At 39.6% G+C, this 24,873-nt stretch overlaps 2 protein-coding genes across 5 annotated transcripts in view; both read left to right on the forward strand.

The window, feature by feature from the left end:
- The first annotated feature begins 1,185 nt into the window (after positions 1 to 1,185).
- LOC120502520 (serine/arginine repetitive matrix protein 1-like) lies at positions 1,186 to 1,973 on the forward strand. Its single transcript, XM_039710017.1, has 3 exons — positions 1,186 to 1,237; positions 1,343 to 1,884; positions 1,929 to 1,973. Exons 1-3 carry the CDS (start codon positions 1,186 to 1,188, stop codon positions 1,971 to 1,973), a joined length of 639 nt encoding a protein of 212 aa, XP_039565951.1.
- The window catches only part of MAP3K1 (mitogen-activated protein kinase kinase kinase 1), a 58,971-nt gene continuing 35,441 nt past the window's right edge, over positions 1,344 to 24,873 (forward strand). The window contains exon 1 of one of the 4 annotated variants that reach the window (XM_039709762.1): positions 1,344 to 1,476. Coding sequence is in view for 2 of the 4 variants with exons in the window: in XM_039709760.1 (XP_039565694.1) it covers positions 1,987 to 2,462 (476 nt within the window). In the remaining 2 variants the exon portion in view is untranslated. Of the gene's footprint in view, positions 1,477 to 1,924; positions 2,463 to 2,546; positions 2,842 to 5,776; positions 5,798 to 24,873 lie in introns of those variants that run through there. The other 3 variants (XM_039709760.1, XM_039709761.1, XM_039709763.1) reach the window with 3 other exon arrangements.

Below are 24,873 nucleotides of genomic sequence, written 5' to 3' on the forward strand. Positions count from 1 at the left end.
TTGTTGGAGTCTTTACACCTTGAGAGAGCTGTCCCCTAGAACTGGCATACACATTGTATGCACCCTTACCTCCTAGACTGACTTTTATTGGATATGCTTCTTCTTCTCTGCATTCTACTCCAACCAATTGCTATTCAAAGGGATATTCCTCTTCCATTTGATAAGCATTTATAAAATACCTAAAGTCAACTTCTTGTTCTGTTTAGATGTCTTTAAAAGCATAGTGGTTTGTGTGGTTATTTTCTTTCTTTTTTCCGTAAATGTGATTTTTATGGCAGAGAGGAATATTTGAAAAGCTATAATAGTGCACTGATTTGCAACGAACTAATTTCATGCTGCATAGACAAAGTGGATACTTTGCTATCTTATTTCCATTAGTAACATTCTCTCTTTGTCAATGTGTCTTGGTCTAGGAATCTTCCAGAAAACTCTCTCTAATTTACAGACGCGTTAAGTGTCAAATGCTACCTTTACAAAACTCAGAATTAATTTATATCGCTGAGCTGTACATTACAAGAGAATATTAGATGATCTGCTTATCCCAAAGAAACCATACTTGCAAGATGACAATGAATGCAACTGACCTTCTGACAGCACCCTTCACTGAAAAGCTTGCACAAGGACAGTTGTAGTGTGGCATCTTGACAGACCACCTAAATAATTCACCCAGTGTGACCTCAAAGCCCTACCTACTGATACTATTCTGCAAGTATATAGAGTACAAAGAGTGTTTTGCCTAGAGGGAAAAATCTCTTCCTATATCCTCATCACATCCTCCAGCGAAGACCCTATATTTAGGTCAGCCTCTGATCAGACATATACAGGGCAAGAAAGAAAGAATCTACTTCTGTTAGAAGGTAATTATCCCTCAACTAGTGCTTCAGATCAAATCACTGATCCCAGCAAACTGACCATCATTGTTGAGACGCTTAGTTAATGTTACACTTGGCTGTTACACCAAATTCTGAGAAATAAGCCTGAAATATTCAGCTTAAGTGCTTTGAACTGTGTGACTTCTACTTTATCTAAAATCCACACCATCCTGAAAACAACCTCGTATGCATAGCAATATTCAGTTTTCCTTTACTCATCTCAGATCAAAAGAGCAAAACCACCCCAATGTGGTCGAGCGAAAATCCCGACAAGTAGAAAATTTACTTGAACCTCCCAAGGTTCGGTCATGTGATGTCTCCTGCCTTTCTTCTCTCTCGCAGTCTCTCAGGAAACAGCCGCAGCGGTAGGTGTGCGTGGCAGGGTGTAAGCTCATCTACGTGTGCATTCCTGCGCACACATGGAGCGCGGCTGCTCCGGCGGGGCACTAACGCTTCTCCGCCGCTTGCAGGCACGGAGGCACGGGCACCTGAGCATGGGCGCGGCGGCGCCGGCCAGCTGAGGGCAGCCCGCAGAAGGACGCGCGGGGGCTACGAGCGAGGATGTGCGTTTAATTTCCCACTGACTCCAGAGAGGGACGACCAGGTGAGTGGGGCACTCTGGAGAGGCGCTTCCTCGGCTGCACGCAGCGAGGCACCGCGGCCGCTCCGCTCCTCTCCTCCGGGCCCCCGCCGGCTGCCAGGGAAATGCCGGCCGGAGGAGAGGCTCAGATTGCGGGGTGCGAGCTGGGAGCGCTCCGAGATCCGGGCAGGCTTCTCTGCGCCTCGCACGGCTGAGCCCGGCCCGGCCCGGCCGTACCCCGCCCCGCGGCCACCGCAGCCTCCGCCGCTCTCCCGCACGTGGGGAGGGCCGCGTGGGGGCGGGGCCGCGCTCGCCGCTTGGCGCCTCTACCGGCTCCCGGGCTCGGCTCGGCCGCGCGGACGGACGCCGTCCGGCTCCGGCTCCAGCTCCAGCTCCAGCTCCAGCTCCGGCCGCAGCCGCGGCCCGCCGTCCGCCCCCGCCCTACGCCGTTTGCGCAGGCGGCGCCGTTTGCGCAGCGCGCTGTCCGCCGGCGGCCCCCGGTGCTCGGGAGCCCGATGTGACCCGACAGAGAAAATGGCGGCGGCGGCGGGGGATCGCGCCTCGTCATCGGGATTATCCTCGGGCGGCGGCGCGGAGGCGGCCGCCGCCGCCGCCTGCGGGAGCCTGAAAGGCGGCGCGGTGGCGGGGAGCGTCGCCGGGAGCGGCGGGGGGCTCTTGCGGGAGGCGGGCGGCGGCAGCCGAGAACAGCGCTCTGACTGGAGACGGAAGCAGCTGCGCAAAGTGCGGAGCGTGGAGCTGGACCGGCTGCCGGAGGCGCCCCTCTTCCTCGCCGCCGCCCCGGCCGCCTCCTCCTCTTCCTCCTCCTCCTCGCCGGAGCCCCCCGAGACGCTGCTGCTCCACTACCTCCCCGGGCCGCCGCGCTCCAGCCCCGCCAGCCCGGCTGCCTCCCCCAGCCGCTTCGCCGAGCTCCTGGAGCCGCTGCCGGCGGGGAGCCCGGCGGGGACGGACCCAGCCGCGGAGCGGAGGATGGAGCCGTCCCCCGCCGCGAGGTGAGGGGCGCCTACGGCTGGAGGGGCGGGCAAGGGTCGGTCCCGGCGGGCGCTGCGTGACAGCGGCGGCGTCGGGGCTGCTCCCGCGGACGGGGCTCGGGGCGGGCTCCGCCGCGCCGTTCCCGCTGGCCGCGGGCCGGTAGCGGATGCGGGGGCGGCGGGAGCAGCCGCGGAGCGCAGCGCTGGGGCGCGGCGAGCAGAGCTCGCCCGCCTTCCCCGGGGCACCTGGTACGGGGCTGAGGGAGGGGCACGGCCGCGCCGGGCTGCCCCGCCGGCCGCAGCTGTCAGCGGTGCGGGAGCCCAGCCGCGGGGGCGGCCCGTCGGGCTGCGGGGTGCGGTTGTGCTTGACTTCTGCCGGAGTCCCGAAAGGCTTTGAAGTGTGAGCTCGGGGCGGTGGCGGGGCCGGGGCCGGATGTGTCAGCAGCCATTGGGGCTCGGGGCTCGGCGGCGCGGCGCTGCCCGCGGGGCCGGGGCCGGGCTGCGGCTGAGCGCCTGCCTTGCGGGCTCCCCAGGCGCTGCCCGAGTACTTTGCTGCAAAACTGAGAAAACTACTTTATTATATTTTTATTTTCCCCTTCCCCCCTCCCCCCGACTTCTCCGAAGTCAGATTCTTACTTGCAGCTTCGCGATAATGCAGAACTGATTTGTTTTAGTAAGAAGAGTAAGGACTTTGAAGTGTAAATATCCTTGCTGTATTTCTAGGAGAAAGTAATTTTGTCGTGGCTTAGTCTAGGTGATAAATTTCACTGGTTGCATTCAGCGCCCTGGTGTTTGCAGCCGATGTTTGCCTTCAGTATGGTTTAATTGAGAAGTCCGTTTTCTTGTGATCTGCCACTATTTTGCCTGTTTAACATGTGTGCAAGTGTTCAGGTTGCATGCGAACTTATGCCCGCGGTGGAGCAGTTTAAGTACTTTAGAACACATTTATGTACTCCCTGGGTCTTACTGGTGTATGTGTGTGTAGGGACTGCAGTATGACCAGGTAATTTTGATGTGAAGATGACAGTTTCACCTGGATGTCTTCTAAGGTTTTATCTGGTGTGGACTCTGTAGTTTAAGAACTTAGTATTAACATCCAGGGATCTATTTTAGTGATGCCTTATAGTTTGGCTAATCATTTAAATCTCATAAAAGTATAATTCCTGTTTGGGCATATGACTTGTTTGTTCTTTCTAGCTGTGTCTTATGCCAGTCAAACCTCAGCAATATTTTTAAATGTTGAATTACCACAGGAGTTCTGTAGTAAGAGCTATTTTCTAGACAATGTCCTGTTTATATGTATTCTCAGCAATTCAGATGGATTTTGGCCTGTTCCTAGGGCAGTGTAAAAATACTTGTTGTGGTGTGGTTGTGCAGATAAGAAATGGCTCTGTACTTACAGAAGGATTAGCAGGAAATTGTAAATGTTTTGAGGAAAGGTAATGATGTACAAATTTTCGTGAGTGCCCTGTCTTTTTATAAACTCTTGGCATCACCTTTGTATTTATAAAGTCATGATATTACAATGTGCTGTATATTGTAATACAGTTATATCAAGTTTCCTGGCTTTCAAGAAAAAAAGAACATCACAGTACGTTTAAAGAGGTTGAGTCTCGTGGTGATAGCAAGTGGGAGTCAGGCTCGACGTTAGGGGAAGGTCAATGTGTGTCGCATCAGTGGTGAAACGCTGCGTCCATCCTCGTAGTTGGTCCCACAGCAGCAATGACAAAGCAGCTGTGGAATTTTTTTCCTTTTCACACAGACAATTTTGCTTACTTTTAGGTACCTGCATTTGGCCAAATCAGTGTATTGAGTGTGTGTACGTGTTAAAATACTTGTAAGGGCTTTGTGCTATTTGACTAGGAATGTTAACAAATCTTAGAAAATACTGAATGCCAAAAGCTTTTCTCTTCAGTATTTCAGTGAGTCTCCTTTGAGTTTATTATAAGGGCAGTTGAAAATAAATCACAACTTTAACAGCAGTTGTGCTTCAGAAATACCCATAAATGCTCATGTAGAGTATCTCAGTAATTCTGTGTGCTTTATTAACAATAAACAGATATTAGACCAAGAAATACTTTATGAAACTGTTGAAAAAATTTAAAACATCTATCTGCCCTCATTTTAACATTGACTTATTTCAGCTGGAGGAGCGAGGCTAATTGATATGTGAATAATAGTAATTCACATTACATTTGCCCGGGCAGCTGTTGCCCAGGTATTTATTAAGAGGCAAACTTAAAGGCATATTTTAAATAATGTTTTATGGGGAGGCTTTGAATGCAGTGAGTTGTACTTTCCTGTAAGGATCTGCTGTTAGTTAGAAGATACTATGCTTGCTCTAATGTCCCCCTATCCGTCTCTTTGGTATTACAGTTACTTCCTTTTAAACAGATTCTCTGTTTATGCTGAAAGACCTTCTTGAGCCTCAGAATGAACCTGAGAAGGGAAACTGACTGCTGTTGAATTATAGATGTAAATATTACCTTTTTCCTTCAAGCTCTCCAGCATTCTGCATGTCAGGCAGCAGAGTGAATATTTTCACTAAAAGCACTGAAGGGTGTAAGCTATCTTATATCACTGTAAGAGAAGAAGGGGGCTGTTTTCCTCAGAGTTGCAGCTTCAACATGATAAAGCACTTCAAATCTCTTATCCCATAGATATTGTTTACTGTCAGTATATTGTTTTTGTTTATAACAAAATCCAAATAGTGAATTCATTGATAACTGTAGTGTGATTTCTTGTCACATGAGGGAAATCCATGGAGGTAAAGTGCATTTCCTTCTCTGTGAGCTTAACAATATGCTTTTAAAACATCCAGAGCTTAAAGTGATGTTTGTGTCTGAAATTGGTGTAGATGCCTTATTACTTCCTCAAGTACAGCATTAGTTTATATTGCTGTAATCATGTTTTTATAAAAATGAAAGGAAATAAATGGTGCAGTTCATCTGTGTGCTGTAACCACATACTTTGTGACCTCCATGAAAATTAGGTGTTTGAAAAGGCATGTGCTAGATAGTTCAGCTGCAAGGCAACCCTTGTAGGCATTTATACTGTATTTTTCTGCAGTTGCTGTTTGACACATGCTGGAGACACCAAGGTCACACTGTAAAACTGAAGTTTTGTCTGTATGTACAAGTGTGTTTGTACATATAAAAAAGCTCATCAGTTTCAGATCTGTTTATCAATTTGTAGCACCTTTGATGACTTTCAAAGGAGGACATGAATGCTGCTAACAGAGCACTGGGAGTTGTGGTGGAAACAGAAGAACATTTACAGTGACTGCACAGCATGGCCAAGGATTTTTTTGTCACTAAAACACGAACTTTCTCTGTTCCTGTCAGAATGTAGCTAAGGTAAAAAAAATATAGCTTATTATTGATCTTGGCTATTCCCAGATAAGGTGAAATATAATTCTGTATTTTATCCAGGTCTCTAATGCTTGATGTTTATAACCATCTGTGTAAATAAGCTACCAAATTTTCTGCTTCTAGAAGTATATTGTTTTTGTTTATAACAAGATGAGGGGATACTGTGGTGAGAGAAGATTGCCTTTCTACCTCTTCTGTGCTCTGTTGCTTGGGAGTACTTTTGGAAGAGGGTCACCCTCTACCATGTCTGATTTTTATCACTCTTAGTTATTGCAAGTGGTAGGGTTCTGCTTAAATGGTCTGATCTGGTATGGCAGTTTCTTTGTTCCTGTGCAAAGTAAATAGATTGTAACTAACTAATCTGGAGCTTTCTGTCTCATTGGATTTAGTGATACTAAAGGTTCAGTCTCTGCTGTCACTCAGTGGAGTCTAAGGACTGCTCAGTGCAATACCTGTGTGTAGACGTGTGCAGTCGTATCTTACCCAAAGGCTGAACGTGTAGAGGACAAGCTTTGAAGACCAGTTTTTCCTTCAGTATGATGGATTTGAACTTCACAAGACCTTTTAGTGTGCTAACACTTCCAAAAGTAATGGTGCAGCTGTGCAGAGATTTATGCTGCTGCAGGGAAGCATGAGGCAGGAGTAGAAACAAGCATCTCGGGGTGGAATGACTGTGGGAATGCTTCTGTTGGCTTTCACTGGCTTCCAGTATTGGTGAAACTTGTCTTAAGCTTGTTTAAAATACAAATTATACGTTGCCATGTAGCTGTTTTTTAAACACACTTGTAAAGCTGGTTTTCAGCAGAAGTGGTGGTAAGAGGACGGATCTGGTTTGAGTTCTGAGTTTCTAACGCTAATCTGAGTGTTCTCAGAGGATTCTCTGCAGAGACCCGAGGGTCATCTTAATTTACTTTTTATCTGCTGTGCGCTCACTTAAAGCTCTAGAATTACAGTTCATTCTTTTTCGTAAGGCAGAGTGGACAGAAAGCCTTTTAAAGGGCTTCATTACTTGTGTCTGTATGACTAGGAGAACGTGGTTAAGTGGAGCGTTGCTTTCTGCTGGTACCCTCCCTTTTCATCTTTACCCGGAGGCTGAGTGTATTGCCTGCAGGCTTGCTTCCGCTTTCCAGTCTCACACTGCACAAGTAGAACTGCTGGAGTGTTCTGGTTGGTGCTGGTGTGTCTTGGCTATTTTTTTCCTGTATTTTTGGAGTTTTGAGGGGGTTTTGGTTTGGCTTGTTTCTGGTGGGGGGAGGTGTTGTGGATTTTTGGGGTTTTTTTGTTTTGGTTTGGTTTGCTTTTTTTTTTTTGTCTGTTTCTTGGATTGTAGGATTTGGGGTTTTTTTTTGTTGAGGTTTGGAGGTTTGTTTGCTTTATTTTGTTGTGGTTGTTTGTTTGTTGGTGTGCTTTTAGAAAATCAGTTTTGTTGAATCTTGGCTGTAAAATGTCCTGAAAACATAGCAGCTCTATTTGTTTGCTACCTAATAGCAACTTGAAATTGGAAATGATTTACCTTCTGTCTGGAAATGGATGAAATAGTTTTCACATTGTCAGAATAAAAGGAGATAGAGGCATCACTCCCTCTTTTTTTTTCGGCTTATTAATGTCCAGTTGTTTTGGTGGTGTTCATTGTGTGATGATTAAAGATTTTAAGATGTTTGCAGAAAGTGATTTTTTTCTTTAAACTTAAAATGTCATGGAGTATTCCTATTTGTGAGATTAAACTGTAATTCAAGACAGTCTGCCTTTGTTTCACACTGTCTCCATATATTTCATTTCTGTCCCTGAAGTGTAAACTATTCAAATCATTCGTGGAAATATAGCATAATACTGTCTGTTCTCATCTCTCTTGTCCTAGTGTTCTAATTGGTAGTTAAATTACTGCTAATGTGATTATTATGCTGGTGTTTCCCATCCTGCTCTTGGTACTGCAGCTCCTTGTAATTTACCCAAGGTCACTGTGGAAGGTGGAAATAGAGTGCTGGGAAGTGAGTTGCATCTGCTTGACCTCACTGACATCTGGCCACATCTGACATCTTGTTTTCTGAGCTTTCCCCATCCTCTTCTTGAGCCTCCAGTCATCTTGCTTTTGAGCAAATTGAAATGAGTTCTTACTTAGCTGTCAGCAGTGATGATCAGGTACTTCTGGGAGCTGGCAGTTCACCCTCATATGTGCATGTATGTGTTTAATTTCAGTAGTTATTTCTCTGAAATACCATCTACAGTCTGATGATTTTTGAATATATAACCATCATGATTCTGTCTCCAGGACTGTTCCTTTTGGATGCTGAAAGAGCATGGTCTAAATATTTAAAATTATGAAGGGGGAAAAAGCCCCCTAACCCTAATTTGTCATAGGAAATTGAGAAACAGTTTTGGGGTTTTTTTAATACAAATTATTTGTATTATCTCCCGTTCTACTGCACAATATCATTTTAGTAATTCTTAATGTTCTTTAAAATGGAGGCTTCTAAGCTCAGTGAATGAATGCCTTCAGATAATATGTAAGTGCTCTGCATTTGGAGATGTTTACAAAAATGTAAGTATCCGTCAAAGGTGTGGTGAAGCTTGCAGTGACATCCACTTTGGAGTTCAGGTACAGTTTATAGAGCTTGTCAGATCAAGACACTCAAGACACTCTGGTAAGGCTAGTGTTTGTTTACCATCATGGTTAAGACAATATTGTTATTGCTTTGAATTATGACTGTACTTTTAATTTCTGGTTGCTGAATATATAGTTTGAAAATTAGTGTAGTTAGTGACAGTTTCTCTGTTAATATTTTTTTGTTTATTTTTTGGTTACTTCTTTCAGGGGTTTAGACAGTGGAGTTGGAAGGTCTGATATTAAGTCTTTTCAATATTTTTTCTCTGATTGCAGGTTTTAACTTTAGCATTAGATCTATAATTTGTGTCTTAAATCTTTCCATAAGTAAAGATCTGAGAGATTTTTTATTTCACTAAAGGAAATGCCTCTACAGAACTCTAGGTTACAGGATTACAGATTTCTTTGCTTAATGTAAGAAATTATTGTAGTTTTGATTGGCATGGAAGCTTGCTGAGACAGTGTTAATGTATTCTTAAAAACTTGGGAAGGATCTTTCACATTAAGGACCTGTTTTGCATATTATTTTGTTAGATTATTCATATAAATAAAACATAGGGAGTGGCTTCTGTAGTTGGATAAAGTTTTTTCACAGGCCATACTCTACATGGAAGAGTAAAGAGTTAGTTTTTAATTGTGTGGATCTGGATGGAGTTATTATTAAAACTAATATTCATAAGTTTTGGGGGTTTTTAAGATAATATGGTAATGCCTCCATATAGATCCACAAAATGGCTTCTCCTGTAAAGATAGAATTAACATTGATTTTTAGGGTTTTTAACTGTAAATTCCACATTGATTTGTAATGAACAGCTTATTAAAGTAGGTCTCCTGATCTCTGCAGGCAAATCGAATGTCCCAGTCTGCAGAAAGTGCAAGGGTTTTGGGGTTTCTATTAAGTTTTCCATGGTGTGGAAACTATTTCTATAATGCTAGTAAATAGAACCAAGCTTTTCAGTATCTGCCTGCCGGGGGTGGGTCCTGGTTTCTGGCAGGGTCACAGTAATCAGGATCACTTGCTTTCTCTTTGAACCTCCAAGGTTAGGGCTAGCTAGGACTGGTGGCCTCGTACGTTCTGCTCCACACAGTCATGTTTACACACTTCCTCAAACATCTTCCTAAAATTAACTAGAAGTTAGAGTTTGTTCCCTGGAGAAGAATTTACTTTGAGTTGCAACTGCGTGTTTCTTACCCTTCCCAGAGGCTCTTGGGAGAAAGAACAGGGGAATGTGGAAAAGAGATCTTAAAGACATGCAGATTGTTCTGCATTTGCTTTAAGCCAGTAGTACAAGCAGAGGGAGAAGAAGCTTCCTGCTTCACCTCCCCTCCAGCCTTGAGGACAAGAAAGCATAAAATGAGACACGTTAAGCCATGCAGAGCTCTGGCAGAGAGCAATGTACGTGTCCTTCAGCGTTGTCATTTCAGAAATGCCTTATGCCAAAGCAATATGGAAAAGTTGGATCTGCTTGGTATCTCTCAATGTGAAGATTACCATGCAGACTGAGTGTCCTTTTTTGTGATGAGAGGGCACATAATAATTAGTATTTGTGATTAAACTAAGATGTCTTCCATATTTTCAAAGTTGAAAGGTGTTTTCATGTAAGAATGTGTTCAGCATTGTAAACCAGCATATGCTGATACACAGCAACTGAGTGAGGAAAAGTGTGGATTGGCAAAGTGTTTGACTTGGGAGATTTGTGCCTGCTCATTGCATTTGGCCTATGCTGCATGCCAGCATCCTCTGTTCAGTGTGGTAACTGTTATTGCTCATTTCTGCTATATTGCTGGTAGCAAAGGATTCAATTCTGAAAAAAAATGTTTTTTTCTTGTATAGATACTTCAAAGCCCAATGGGTCAAAATTGACTCTCTTAGGAACAGAAAATGTAGGAAAAGGGCTTAGGAAGTACCACAGTATATAATTTAAAAAGAAAATCAAGTGTTCCCTGTACCTGAGAAATGCTCATTATTTTAGCCAGAAAGAATTTCTTTGTCTGAGGGGGGATTTTTATTCCACAAAAGGAGAGAAGTCAGGATTTGCAGACTCCTAGACTGTACTGCAAATCATCTCTCTTTTCTGCAGTAGAAGATGGACTTCCCTTTTTGAGGAAAAAAAAATATTGGAAGGGTTTGATCTGAACATTGCCTGCTGACATGTCCTTGAAAAAGGTCTTGATGACATCTCATTCAAATGTTTACTGTCTGTTCCAAATAAAACAGTGGCAGTAAATTTCCTTGGCTGTTGCTCTTTGGGATACAGTTTACTAACAACGTCACAAACCTTTGTGAAAAGTGGCATTTCTCAGAAAAATAGTGTCTTTAACCAAGCTGAGTATGGTGGTAAACTAATGAAACTAGGAGCTATGGTAAACTATGGTAGTAAACTAATGAAACTGCTTACTGTTTGTCTTTCTGAACTCACTTGAAGTACAGTTGTACTTGATCTTGAAATTCTTATTTATGTTGAAAACTCTGAAGCATAGATTAGCTCTTTTATGAAAAGTTAAGTGTATGTATGGTAAGCAGAACAGTACTACTGTATTGTAAGATTTGTCTTTTAAGCATGTGGTTAAGTTCCAGCACGTTCAGGTACAATGGTAAACTGTCTTGTCCCAGTAAATGTGCTGAAGTATTTAATTCTCCCTGGTGTCTCAGCAGTAAATTAGTATGCTCTGCTGTTAGCTTGTTCTGACCTGCTCTGAGTTGCATGTCTGTGGCAGCGTTTTACAGTTCTGCTGCTGCTAGTGAGGATGCCCAGCAAAGCAGAGTGGAGAAGAATTGCTTTGACACTTTGAAATCGGCTACATATGAATTGTGTTCCTTTATTTTAAAATTGACTGCAAATGAGAATAGAGGTCCAGTGCCAGGGCAAGCCACTTGTAGACCCTGGGAATCAAGACTGCAGGGGAGAGCACAGCCAGAACTTTTAGATATTTTGGCTTCCTTTCAGCCTACTGGGTAGACTGTTGAGGAACTACCAAAGGGAACTAGTAGGAAATCTGCCAGTTTCTATCATGTAGACAGAGCTCTATAGGAGCTTCATCAGAAGAGGTCTTTTATGTTTTCTTATTTGACAAATAATTTTTTGAAGTATTTCTTCGTAGGAAGCAGCTTAACTGTATTAATGCATTAGTATTTCAACTTTATTCAGCATACTTGCATGTGCCTAAGTAGTAGTATTTCTTCCTAGGAAGCAGCTTAACTGTATGCATTAGTATTTCAACTTTATTCAGCATACTTGCATGTGCCTAAGTAGTTGAGACCTAAATAGCCATAAATAGCTAGGACTTAAACAGAAACTCAGATTTTAATCTTGTGAATGAGCCTCTAGGAAAAACTTTAAACAGTGGTGGAGCCTTATAGGCTTTATTGGTATTCTTTGTGTACAAGTGTTCACTTCATGTCTATCTACCATGTTTGTAATATTGGTACCATAGCTTGAAATAAAGCAGGGCATTTGTCACTAAGTATGTGACTAACTAGTGTGGGTTTTGTTCAAAACATAAATTCCACTTCAGAGGAAAATCAGTACCTGAATTTACCATTATGCCCACCTTGAAGTTACATGTAATTCTGTCAGGGTTCTGAGTGAGCTTTCTCTGCTTATCGGCTCTGTAGCAGCTGGCAGCAGGATGAAGCTACCATATCTGTTGTACTCACAGTGGCTAGGTAAGTTCTCTGCATCTTGTGGCACACAGCTACATAAAACCTTTTCTAGGACTTGTAAAGTTAGCAAGCTGGACTGCCTCTGATGTTTCAGGCACTAGGTACCTCTGTAGAACTTTGAAAAAGAAGGATGCAACATCTGGTTATGTAGCATGTGCTGCAAACTGCAAGACCTCCTGGCCATAACAGAATCTCTGCATAGAAGTGTGTGTTTCAATTAGCACATTTAGGTTGCTTTTTCCTAGGCTATGCTGATAGTTGTTGGTGCATACTGATTTGTTAAATATCTAAAACTGGTGGGTTTGTCATGATTAAAACCTGAATTGAAAGGATACAATGGTGCAAGTGGTCAAAAGTGTACCTAGGACCTGTAGCTATGAATAGTTACACTTGCAGAGCTGTAAGATTTTGAAAAAATACTCAGTTTGTTTCATCCAGTTTATTGGGAAATAATTCAGGTCTGTTCCATTAAGTTTGTGTGGCGAAAGACTACTGAACAAATTTACCTTCTCTGGTTAACATCAGTATAAAAAGCTTTTAGGTTTCTCTGATCATAGAGCCAAAAGTGCTCTGATATGCACAGCCTACAATAAGTAGGCAAACTGGATTGGAACAAAGCCAAAACCAGAATAAGGACTGATTTCTATTACAGCAACATTTTCAGAAATGTTACATGTCATCTGTGTGAAAAAGCTCAACTGGTTATACTGCTTAGGACCAACTGTGTTCTGTCTCCCCTCTGCAGGGAGAACACAGCTTGTGTTATGGGAACTGATGCCTTAGGAGGGGCAGGCTCTTTTTTCATTAAGTATTGTCAGTCTCTGGTTGAGAGGACACCATTGCCTCCAGATTTCAAAATATTTGCACATCAGACATGGTGACAAATTTATGATATTTATGATCTGGTGGAGGTACAGAACAGGCATATGAGTTTTGTGCTATTAGCATTTTTTTAAACTAGTGGATTTTGCTTGAAACCACAAATAATTATGCAGTCAAAGTTTTTTGGGGTAGTTATTATTGGGCAAGGTTTTGGCATTTTTTCAACTGTCAGTATGTCCAGTCTTTCCTCATGTTTCTTTATAATCATGTAGAGGGAGGAAGAAACGCTCTCTAGAATTTGTTCTTTTTCCCCCATTAAGTTCATTTTAGAGAACCAACATTTCACTTTATCTCCTGAAGGCCAATGTATGCTTCATTGCATTTCTGAATCTCATTGTGACAAGACCTGCATTTTGATACTTAAAAGGAAATAGGAAATGAGACAATATGGGTCTAGCACTGTTACTCCCTTTCCATGTTCAAATAAGTGGCATGTTTTTATAACTGGGAGGGGATGAAGCTGGCTCTCACAAGGGAAGTGGTTAGTTCTTACCATGGTGACTTTTGATAAGGGTTTGTTGGGCTACTGTATACTTATTTGCACTTGCTAAAATAATCTATAATGACAGGATTTAAAATTCTTAACCCTTTCTGCCTAACTGCATTGGTCCTTCAGCTGTTGTGAGTGGGCAGCCAAGGAGTAAGAATTGAGAACTCTGCTCTTCCATATTCATACAGCAGCTTGTTTATAATTTTGTGCATGTGCATGACTGGCTAGCTAATGCTTAACCCAGACCTACTAAGCAAGTATGGGAAGTGTGTCTTCTGAAAGTGGTGACCTTCCCTGTGGAGAGTGTTCAGAGTGGTAGAGTTTGTGTTACATACCTGAGCATTCCTGAGGCTGACTATGCACATGCCTTTTGGTTTCCCAGGACAGGATTACGTGACAGTGCGTTCTTCACTGGTTCTGGGCTGCAGTCAGCCTTGTTCAAAACATTTCCAAGGCATGTTTTCTTTCTGATGTCTGCATGGGCTTGGGGCTCTGTCACCCCTTGCTCCTCCCAGGCTGCCTGACATTTTAATGTAGCAATTAATTCAATGAGTGACATGAGTCTTCAGCTTCTAGTTCACAGTCAGGTCACTCCAGTACCTAGTAAAAGATTAACTTGTTGAGAAAAGTATTTCCATAAACAGTCCATTAGCAAGTCACAAGGTCACGACTCGTTTCACATGCAGACTTTCCCCCAGCTATAGTTACACCAGTGTATCCTGGAAGCTAGTTTTTATTTCTGGACTTGTATGTATTATTGTGGTTTTATAATGATTTGAAAAGCACGTGCACATCTCCTTAAAGTGAGACTGGGAAAGCCAGTTACTGTCCCATATTTGAGACGCTGCTGCTGTCATACAAGTTTTCATGGTAAGAAATAAAATCAGTGTCACATCTTTAGCAATCACAAATGCATGCCTAATCTTTGAATATTTTAAATTAAAATTTAATAAGTTATCTGTGTGTTACAGAAAATGCTTTTTTGTTCTCTTTTTCTTAGGCATTTGTCTTGTAAAGGTCTTTCAGAATAGTATTCTTTTGGCTGTAAAATGAGCATATTGTAAATGTGTTTCAGTGGTACTGGTTAAACTTTTAAGATGTCTGATCATGTATTGATTTTAGGTGAGTCCTTTTAAACAATGAATATGTGGAAATGCCATTAAATGGGAGCACCTTCTAGTTGCAAGAGCTATGGACATCTTTTCCTTTAAAGGAAAAAAAACTTACACGGTGTAGAAAAGTAAATAAAATTAAATGGAATTATGAAATTGTAATAATCAGCCAAATTCTGGGATAGAATTATTACTGTGTCAAGTTGTTACAACTGAAGTTGAAAGTCCTTTTAGAGAAGTCATAGCACAGTGGGGTAATCACAAGTGGAACTCAACTTGTAAAGCTGCCACGATGTTCAGACTTCGTGTAATCTTGTTTAATTTGTTGCTGCTTTACCATTTAATGTGCTGAATCAGTGCTGATGAGTTTCTGGGTAGCACCTCAGGGAATTCAGGTTTAGTTGTTGTTAGTGATTTCCTTTGAATGAAAGATGCTTCCTCTACAAGTGGCATAATTTACCCTTTCTTAAATTGGTACAGTGAAGTCTTGGGCTTTTATTTCCCATATTTTTATGATTTCCATTACTATCACTTCAAGTCCTAGTTTGTGTTTCCTGTGTTTAAATATGTTGCTTTCGAAAACAACACAGTGGCTTAGTCTATACTGATTTTTTTTAATATGGATTCTGATATTAAATCCTCCAACAGATTATGGAAATATGGACAACACAAAACTACTTAAATATAGATTTCACCTATAATTGTGCTAAAAACACCCATGAAACTTGAAGGAAAACTTTATTAAGGCAGATAGGACAATCTCATCTTTCCAAATACAACTTATTGTTCTTGAATATACTTACCTCTGCATTTTCCTTTCACTTAATTTTGAATAAAGTCAGTTATGGCTGCTGTCAAATGCATGAAGTCACTTTAAAATCTGTATATTGGTCAAATGAGTCTAATACAAAAAATGAGGAATTTGCTTCAGAAGGAATTAAATAATAAAGCACAAGGATAAATACTCTTTTGAACTGTGCAATTTAGATTTTTACTTTCTGAAGATACTTTAACATAATTGTGGATATAAAGAATTACAGAAATCAGTTCTGGATGAGTTTGGCTTCATGAAATCAAAAACGGATTAAATGAGCCTCGCCTCGCCTGTGCCTTAAGTACTTGCTGGTACTTGAAAAAGGCTCAGAAACCATACCAAAACTTCAAACTAGCAAATTCTTCATGTTGCGGTGGTTTTTTTTTTGTTTTGTTTTGGGATTTTTCATCTTTTTTGGATTCTCCTTCATTATAGTCTCATTTTTGTTGTGAACTTCTTTCCAAAGTAACTGTCATATCCCTTATTCAGTGATTTGGTTTTGTTTTTCTTTTTTCTTTTTTTTTAAAAATACCGGTGTTTTTAAACACATTGTCTTGTATTGCAGCTTTCTAGGTTGATACACTTCTGTCTAAATGTTCATACAGAAAAAAACCATCTTTTTAGTTACTCATTTTTTTGTAAATTAATTTTTATTTTTTAGTTACATTTTTAATTGTTCTGAATATCTCAGTTTGGTATTTGATTTATGTGTTCTCTGGAAAGAAATGCCTCTTCTGTTCTTTTATTTTTTACTCTGCCATCTTTAAATAAAATTGCTTATGCTGAAAGTGAAGGTTGGTTTTGAATACAGCTGAAATACAGATTTAGTTACTTAAATGTGAAGCCTAAATTTGGAAACGGCTTTGGGAGGTTTGGCATTTTTATAAAATGAAACTGCTCCTTGGATGCTTTGATATGGATTGGAATGCTCTCTTAATGTGAAGACAGGGAAGGGAAGAATACAGGAAAGTAGTCACTAGTAGTCTTACACTTTTTTCAGAAATATAGTGCCTTTTTTTTCAAAGCTGACAGTGGGAACAAAGCACCAGAAGATTACATTTATCAGCCAGTTTGTCCAAGTGATGTGGTTTATTCTGACTTGTTAAGGAATGAGTACACATTATTAAATGTTATTTACATAATTACTTTGAAGTTGGAAGTAGTTAAGAATCTTCCAAGAATAATGCAGAAAATTTCCTTTTCTCAAAATACATGCATTGCTTGAGGTGCTTTTACTTAAAAGTCTGTGATGAGAACTGGCTTTCATCCACTAATTTGAGCCAGTAAGTTTTGGTGGTTCTCTTTTTTTCTTTTTTTTTTTTTGTTAATGGACCAGGATTTGTTGTTACGTGAAGAATTTATTGAGATGGTTTTTAAACAGAAATAAAAAATTCACTCAATGTTAGTTTAACCTTCCCTTAGAACACTGAAATAAAATGAAGTGGAAAAGCTCTGGAAATCAGACTAAAACACCCTTGAAAGCACAGAATTCACTTAGTGCCTTTCTAATTTTAGAGCATTGTGGTGGTCAAATCTATACAAGATTTCATGAGAAATGGGTAATAAATTGAAGTAAAAACTCACTGATATGCATTAGTTTCAGAAATTCCTGTTAAAACTGCAATGCAGAAGGAGTATCTCAGTGAATTAGTGCTGTGAAGTTACTAGGCTTGGAACTTTTAGGTTAGTTCTGAAGTGAAATGACAACACTTGCATACCATCGATCTAGTGGACCTTTTGTAAGACAAGGTGTTTTCTTAGACAGCCTTGAAACTTGTAGTCTGTGTTGGTAAAGATTTGTGTCTGGCAGCGGCGTGTGGAAAGGAAAAGAGTCAGGGCTTGACTTCACTGAAACTCTGGACCTCTTCAGCATTATCATTTATGTTCTCCTTTTCTGCGTTTGCCTTTGTTGGTGTTTCAGGTGTGTTCCATTTGTTTTTCTTCACTACACTAAACCGTAGGGAGAAAAGGAGGGACAAAATATTTCTGTAGTTAAGTTTTGTACTAGATTCTGGGAGGGGGGCTTATGATTCTGGCTTCTTATCTGAAAGTTCAGACACTCATGCTATGGTGTTTAAATAAAGTTGGTTTTGTAGGTGCAAAATTTTATAGATAACTTCCGAATATAAGATTTAAAATTAAGTGTATTCTTTCCTAATTACACCTATGTTTCAGTTTAAAACTTAATTCAATTTATTGAGTGCTCTTTAGCTCTTTAATAGTGTCTGTTACTAAGGTGGTCCTGGGAAGTACACTTAAATCCCAACATTAATACCAGAATAGCTCTAATACATTTTGATCTTTTGACAACTTAACAACGTTTCACACTAGAAATTGTGCTTTTAATGATCAAATGAAGCAGTGAGAGGGTATACATTAGAATGTTATAATTTACTTAAAATTGTAGTAAATAATTGGTGAATATGTGGAATGAGAAAAAAAATTTAGACAAAGATAACATTTTCTTCTCTGCCCCCCACCTCACCCCCCAGACACTAGTGGCATTTGTGCATTTGTATTTTAAATTAGATATAGACATTTTCACTTATTTTTCTCATACATGTGTATTTTGCTGCCCTTCATAAGGGAGAAAAATTATGAATATGTTAATTGAATAAAATTACATTAAAAAGTTGAGATAAGTTGCTTTCCAAATTGGTCATAATTTTTTTGACAGCATTTCCATTCATGGGTTAGATTTCATGATCTTTTTTCTTCTTAGTAAGAACATTGCTTTTAAATTAATGCTGTTATGTAAATGTGAACGCCTCTCTTTGCTTATTGGGTCCTGGACTGGGAAGAGAGTATGATATGCTGTGCTATGGGTGAAAGATATTCATCAGATATGGATAAGTAGCTTACTTTTCAATGCACCATGGAACTAGAAATAAGTTGTAAATTGAACAGCCAGCTGCTATTACGCAGTAACATCTCATAAATTAGACCATGTTTTCTTTACTATACTGCTTTCAACCAAATGTATTACATATGAATGACACAAGTTTTCTTTTGTTGTAAAGATAATAACTGTATAGGATTTGCATTTTGTGAACTAGAAAACAACTTCCTGTTGCCTTCCAAAAAGAATGCAGATATAAGGGGTGTTTTTTCTCCTACATCAATCTTTAAAAATACTGGTATAAAAGTTTTCTGAGATGAATTACAGGTAACAAGTACCTTGCACTATTTTTAGCTTACCTCATGCAGCTGAATCTTTAGCAGATGGTGAGTTTGCTTTTGACTTGATGCAAAGTCAAGAGGTAACATGGAGAACAGTCCCAGTGAATGTGTTCTGCAGTGCAAGAAAACAAAGTCCTCATCTCCAGCGAAACACTTCCTGTTGTGTTCTTAACAGCTCCGTTATAGTAAATTGTTTATTGCTTAAACAAGCCATCTAAGGAGGAGCTGAACTGTGATATCGTATAGTAAAATTCAGTTCTGTGCTGATCATACCTTTCAAGTTTATTTTATTATGATGTACTTCAAGTCAACTGGTATTCTGTGGTATTAGGAGCAATTCAGTGCAAAATGTAAGACAAAATCACACACAAATTTTCCTCTTCTCATTTTGAAACAAACTGCTGTAGTTTTACTTTGTCTGGCCATTTTAGTTTTTTTTAAGGTATTAATTAAATTGCTTTGTAAAACATGCTGAGATATTTTAACAGTGGAAATTAACTTCTGTTTTTCAGATATCTGCCTGTCAGTAACTGCTTTTCATAGAATTTTTTGCAAGCTGCGATGCAAGAAGAGAGAAGGGCTTTTTCTTAGTTAGATAAGAGAAACCGAAAGCATGCAGCTGACTTCGGCAAAATGCTTTTTTGTTCCCTTGCTTTGCAAGAGATGGAGTCCTTATGAAGCTTTCTTAAACTTTAATTAGTAATTTTGTTTGTCTTAATGCTGTCTCTGTTATGACAAATACTGCTTCAGTGTGTGTATTGAATTTTCTGTTTGAGAGATTGAGAACGCATCTTTTTTGATAGGTGTCTGGTCATGTTCTCTCTAGGCTTTGGGAAGAGACTGCCTTTTTATTGTAGATTCCCTCAGAAATCTGAGGTGGTTTTTTTGGTTTTGTTTATCTTAAATTCTGCTGCCAGCTTCCCTTCATAGCTGAGGTTCCATTTCCAGTGTGATAATAAAGCGCTAGTACTGTCTGAGTACAGTAATCTGTTTCTGTCTGCTTGTTAAATGCTGAAAAAGTGACAGTCATTTTGATAGTTTCGTGAAGCAGGAAATTACAGACTTCTTACTCTTTGTCAGAAACTTCAATGCCTACAGCAGGAAGAGCTGCTGAGATTCCAAGGAACATTCCTTGTTCCAACGTGCTCCAGAACACAAAAAGTTTCTATTTTAACTTGACTGTTTGGGAAGAAACTAACTGGACGCTTGGGTTTTTTTGGTGGGGTTTTCATTTGGGTTTTGTTTTGGTTTTTGTTGGTGGTGGTGGCTATGTTTATTTAGTTTTGTTTAGTTTTGGGTTTTTGTTGTTTTTTTAGTTTTTAGTAATTACAATAATCTTCTGATTTCTTCTTGTATAACTTACAAGTCATTTTTTAACATGCCATGGTGCAAATGGACATTATTTTTGAGATTTTTTTGCTAGTATAGTTGCCCAAGGGAAAACCTTCATAAAGGGGAGCTTGTCTTTCTTCTCCTCTTCTGAGTTGTATGTACATGATAACACTGACAGATGTGTGTGTGTTGAATGTCTGCTAGCACAGACAGCTTTCTTTAGAATTTTAACATAAACCGTAGTTCTACAGTTTCTCCTTTTTCCATCCCCAGAAGGTCAAGTAGATCACTTGGGTTTTTCTCTCTGCCAGTTTGATTTGAGTGGGACTTACTCACTGAATAATTCATTGGATAATTCTTGGTGTAGTTTAAATTCAGTAGCATATAATGGCATTTCTGGTTTAACATTTTCTGAACATGAAACAGTGGAATTTCTTGTATGTTTCTTGTATAATAATGCTGATAGTGTGTCATGAAGTCAAATACATGGAATATCTTCTGCCTAGAGAAGTCAAAGACCTTTTCAAGATAAACTTAGTCAAAGCAAAAATAAGGAAAACAAAGCTTGTACCTGTGGCCGACTGGGTATTCTCAATACCTCAGGAGGATACCTGGGCACTCCTCTCTTTTGGCTTGCCTGCAGGAGCAGTTTTGATGGTTACAACTGTTTTAATACTTGCATGAGGGTTTTAGAAGAAACCGGAAGCTCAAGGCATGTGTATGTCTTTCTGGTAATTTTCTTAAGTTACTGTATTCCCTAGCCTACAGTCTTTTTGGTTTATAATAGTGGGGGTTTGTTCCCTGACCTCCATTTGTACACAGAGGTGGCATATATATTCAGATAAACAATGGGCATTTACCTCTAGCCTGTATCTTAACGTTTTTTTGTACTGCAGTTATTTTCAATATAAGGGATTTTTTTAGTCTTGTGGGTGGTTAGTGAAGACAAGTTTTACTTTTTCTCTGAGGTCAGCTCAGCATCTTTTAAATCTCTTGGGTCATTTCACATGGCATGCCATCAGTTTCTAGAGTGCAGTCTACATATAAACCTACAGATGAAAGACAGAGCAGATAAAAAATAAATCAGACAAATTCATATGGAGGTGTGTGCCTTCAGTTTCTAGAGTGCAGTCTGCATATAAACCAACAGATGAAAGAGCAGATAAAAAATAAATCAGACAAATTCATATGGAGGTGTCCTCCTCTCATTCACTGCTGAAGCCACGTATTGGCTGGTGAAAGTGGGGAAGAATCTAGTGGGAGGAGTTGCTCAGAGTTTGTAGTGTGGTTTTATCACAGCACGCACGCATAGTTGCAGCTTGACATAGGATGCTGGGCTGGATGGACTTGCAGCTTGGACTTACAAAGATGCTTCTGTGGGGAGATCCCATGGAGTGACAGACAGTGCAGCTGGGAGCCTTGTGAATGCACAAGGTCTGCAGTTCTCTGTAAGCTCTATTCTTATGCTTAGTCATACTGACATGTTTTCTTTCTGTGCTGGAAATGTAGTATTTTCTTCCTACAATAAATAAGAAAGGAAGTTATTACTTTTGGGGGTAACTTCTTGAATAGAAAAAGGAAAAAAAGGTGGTATGACTTGCTTTCAGTGTTAAGCTTTGTAATACATTTAATCTCATGGCTGAAGGTCATAACTTGTGCTATCTTGTTGGGTTGAGGAGAACAAATTTCAGCTTTTGAGCACTGTTGTTTCTGCTCTGGCAGCTTTATTTTAGTAATAAGACTTTCTTCATACTACAAAACTATAGTCTTTAGTATGGTAAATCCTATTTCTGCATGTGGGGGATCTTCTCCACTGGAATAAATCTGCATTACAACGTATGTGTACTGTAAAAGAAGCTTGTTTGTCAGAAGTGTCATCCTGTTTTGTTTTCCTGGGAAATTGTTGGAGTACCACATGAATTAGGTTGGAGATCAAATCCAGACCAACAGTTTTCCATTTTCTCATCTCCAGCTTGAAGTTTCAAAATGTGTGGTGGTATTTTGGGTTTTGGTTCTGAAGTCAGATTAGTATCAGTAGAGATAAATAGAAATTAATGACTTAGGCAGGGAATAGGAACTCCTCACACTGGCCATGTGCCTGTGGAGATGGTATATGGAACTGTTTCAACAGGCTGCGTACCCAAGCTGGGATAGCTTCTGGCCCCTTCTTCGTTTGGATTGGCATAAATAGCTGTTTTTTCAGAGCCTGGGTATTACCTAAAGTGTTTTGAGTCTTGTTACCACTCTAGTTCTAATGTAGGTACTTGATCTAAGACTCTACTTGCATATAAATATTTTAGGGTACTCCATTTGATTATTCTTTTTTTTAAACTTGGTATGTTTTTAATGCTTTAGATCATCTTAATCTGTAAATCTTAAATGTTTATGTCTGAGGTTAAGATCCATGACCAAACTGACAAAGTACACCCAGCACCCTGACTTTGCTTTAGTTAATACAGAGTGGCAGAGAGTGACATAAGAAGAAATGAAATTTGGGTATGTTCCTTAAGTAGGTTTGCTTTAAGATGAATACTCTGAAAAACACTTTTATTTTAACACTTTTAACACCATGTTACTATTTTAACACTTTTGCTTTTCATTCCTAAAATTTTTGAAAGCTGCTTGGTAAAGAAATAAACTTGCAATTTTAACTTTTTCTGTGTTGTCAGCTGGAATAAACTCTCAGTAACCTCTTAGAACCTCAAATTTACACATGTTCCATGTGACATTCATTTGATAACATCCCCTGAGACTCATTACAATTTTTTTTAAAGACTGCGTTATAATGCTAAAAATGCCTTTATAGATCTGTCACATTCTACTTGTAAATAGGAACGTCTTAGAACTTTGTTGCAGCTTGCTGGAAGCTGCTTTATCTGGCAGAAAAATGTAGTACTTCTGATTTTTCTGTTTTCTGACCTAGTTCTATTCTGGTCTGTAGGGTAGAACTTTGTGTTGAATTTCCCCTTTATTGTATGAGTACATGATTCAGTTGAAATATTCAGAAGAAAATTGTCAGCTGTACTTGAGTTTTTGAGACAACATTTGGTGTTTCTACTTAGTTGATTTTGTGTTTTCAAGTGAGCTAACTAGGGAAAATGTTGCATTTTTTTAATGCATGACAGATTTTAAAAGGTTAATTACACAGGTTTTTTTCTTAATTGCCTTTCAATATTTCATAATATATTTAATTTTAGGAAAATGAATTTTAAAAATTGACCTCGGGAAGTAGTTGTTTTGAAGTGAACTGCAGAAAACAAAGCGTTCAATCACGGCTTCAGTTTGAAATCTTATGCTAGCTTTATATGTCAAGTCTAAGTGTGGCCTGCCCTGAGAAGGGGAGCAGAGCAGTCTTCATGAGTCTAGATGCACATCACACTGCTGCAACGACATTTTCTCACAAACACCTGGACTATGTTTAAGTGTGTCATTTGTGTGTTCCATCCAATGCTGAATTTTGTGTCACACTGGTTGCAGTGACAGTGTTAGGTGGTAAATTAAAAACCAGGAGATGCTCTAGGAGATGAGGGCTGCAATTGTGCTATATCCCTCTAGAGCAGGTAGATGTGTCTATAAACAAGACCACATTTTCTTATCTTTTGTTGTTGAAGTGTTAATTGTGAATTAATTGTAAGGAAACTATCTGAAATCCAACATTGCTGGGTAGCAGCATTAAAGCTTAGTACATAGGAAGATCCAGGTGATGGGTAAAACATATCTGTGCATTAAAGAAGTACTCATGTTAAAGTCTCCTTGTAGGGAGGAATATATATGATAAGCTTGCAGCAGCATACTAAGTTCTTTCATCTTGCTTTACAACTTAAAAGAACGATGAAAATACTGCATAGAGCTTTGTGTAGCAGGCTTTCTGCTTAACATGTTGATTTTTAAAATTGTTTGCAGCAACAAAACAGAATATGAAATACTTTTGTTCATGATCCTTTCATAAATGAGACACTTACACCAGGGATTGACAAAGCACACGTGCTTTTCCCATACAGCTTTAATTTGTCCTGAAAGTTATTTTCTTCCTTAACAACCACCACCCCCAATAAAAAAACAAACCACAAAACCCCCAAAATATTCCAAGAACAGTACATGTGAAACTGAAAATCAATGTTCTGATACTTTTTTACAAAAACAAAAGCATACTAGGACAATTTGAATAAAACATGTGCTATTCACAACTGTGAAGTTTCTTTTGAACTATTTTAAGTAAATTACAGAAATGTTTTCATTTCCACTGCTGCCTGAATCATACTTACTAATTCCTAATATTGACTATTGTTAATCAGTTGGTGGAATAAAACCAAAGTATTTGTGATTTGACTTTTCCTTATTTTAGATTGCTTATTTCAAATGGATGGTAGACTGGGCATATTGGTTTTATAGGGAGGCATGCTGAGAACTGTGGAAAAATTGTAGTTGGGATAATGAAGTACTTTCAGTTGATGATGTTTTTGAGAGTTGACTTCTGAGTTAAAGGTATGAAGGGCCAAATATAAATTAATGAAATGCAGCCACATGTATTATACTAGAAGTCTCCAAATCTGCACAATGAAGGAAGATATCTTAAAAAAAAAAGGAAAAAAGGTGGAAGTTGACATATGACTTCATTCATTTCTATTGTAGAACAGGTACTTCTGAACCATGAACCTGCAATTTTTCCAGGATTAGCAGCTTAGTTAACAAATGGAGCTAAAATAAGAAAGGCAGGGCTTCTCTGTACAAAGGTGCAGTTCTGAAATAAAGTCTGCAATAAAGACATTTGAAAACCATGCTGTAAAATTACTTTAGGAGGCTTTCTTAACAAGCCCAAATTTATTTACTTGAAATTCTAATTTCAGTATCACCTTACTACTTATGTGTAATAGTGAATTGTCATCTTCCGGATAGATGTTTGTTTATACAAGTTTTTCAAATATGTTTCATGAGAAGTTTGAGAAAATCCTGTAATTTTTTTGTTTGTATATGAGGTTAAGTGA

The sequence above is a fragment of the Passer montanus genome, unplaced genomic scaffold, assembly GCF_014805655.1.
Source record: "Passer montanus isolate IOZ18808 unplaced genomic scaffold, ASM1480565v1 scaffold22, whole genome shotgun sequence".
In the NCBI taxonomy this organism is placed as follows: Eukaryota; Metazoa; Chordata; class Aves; order Passeriformes; family Passeridae; genus Passer; species Passer montanus.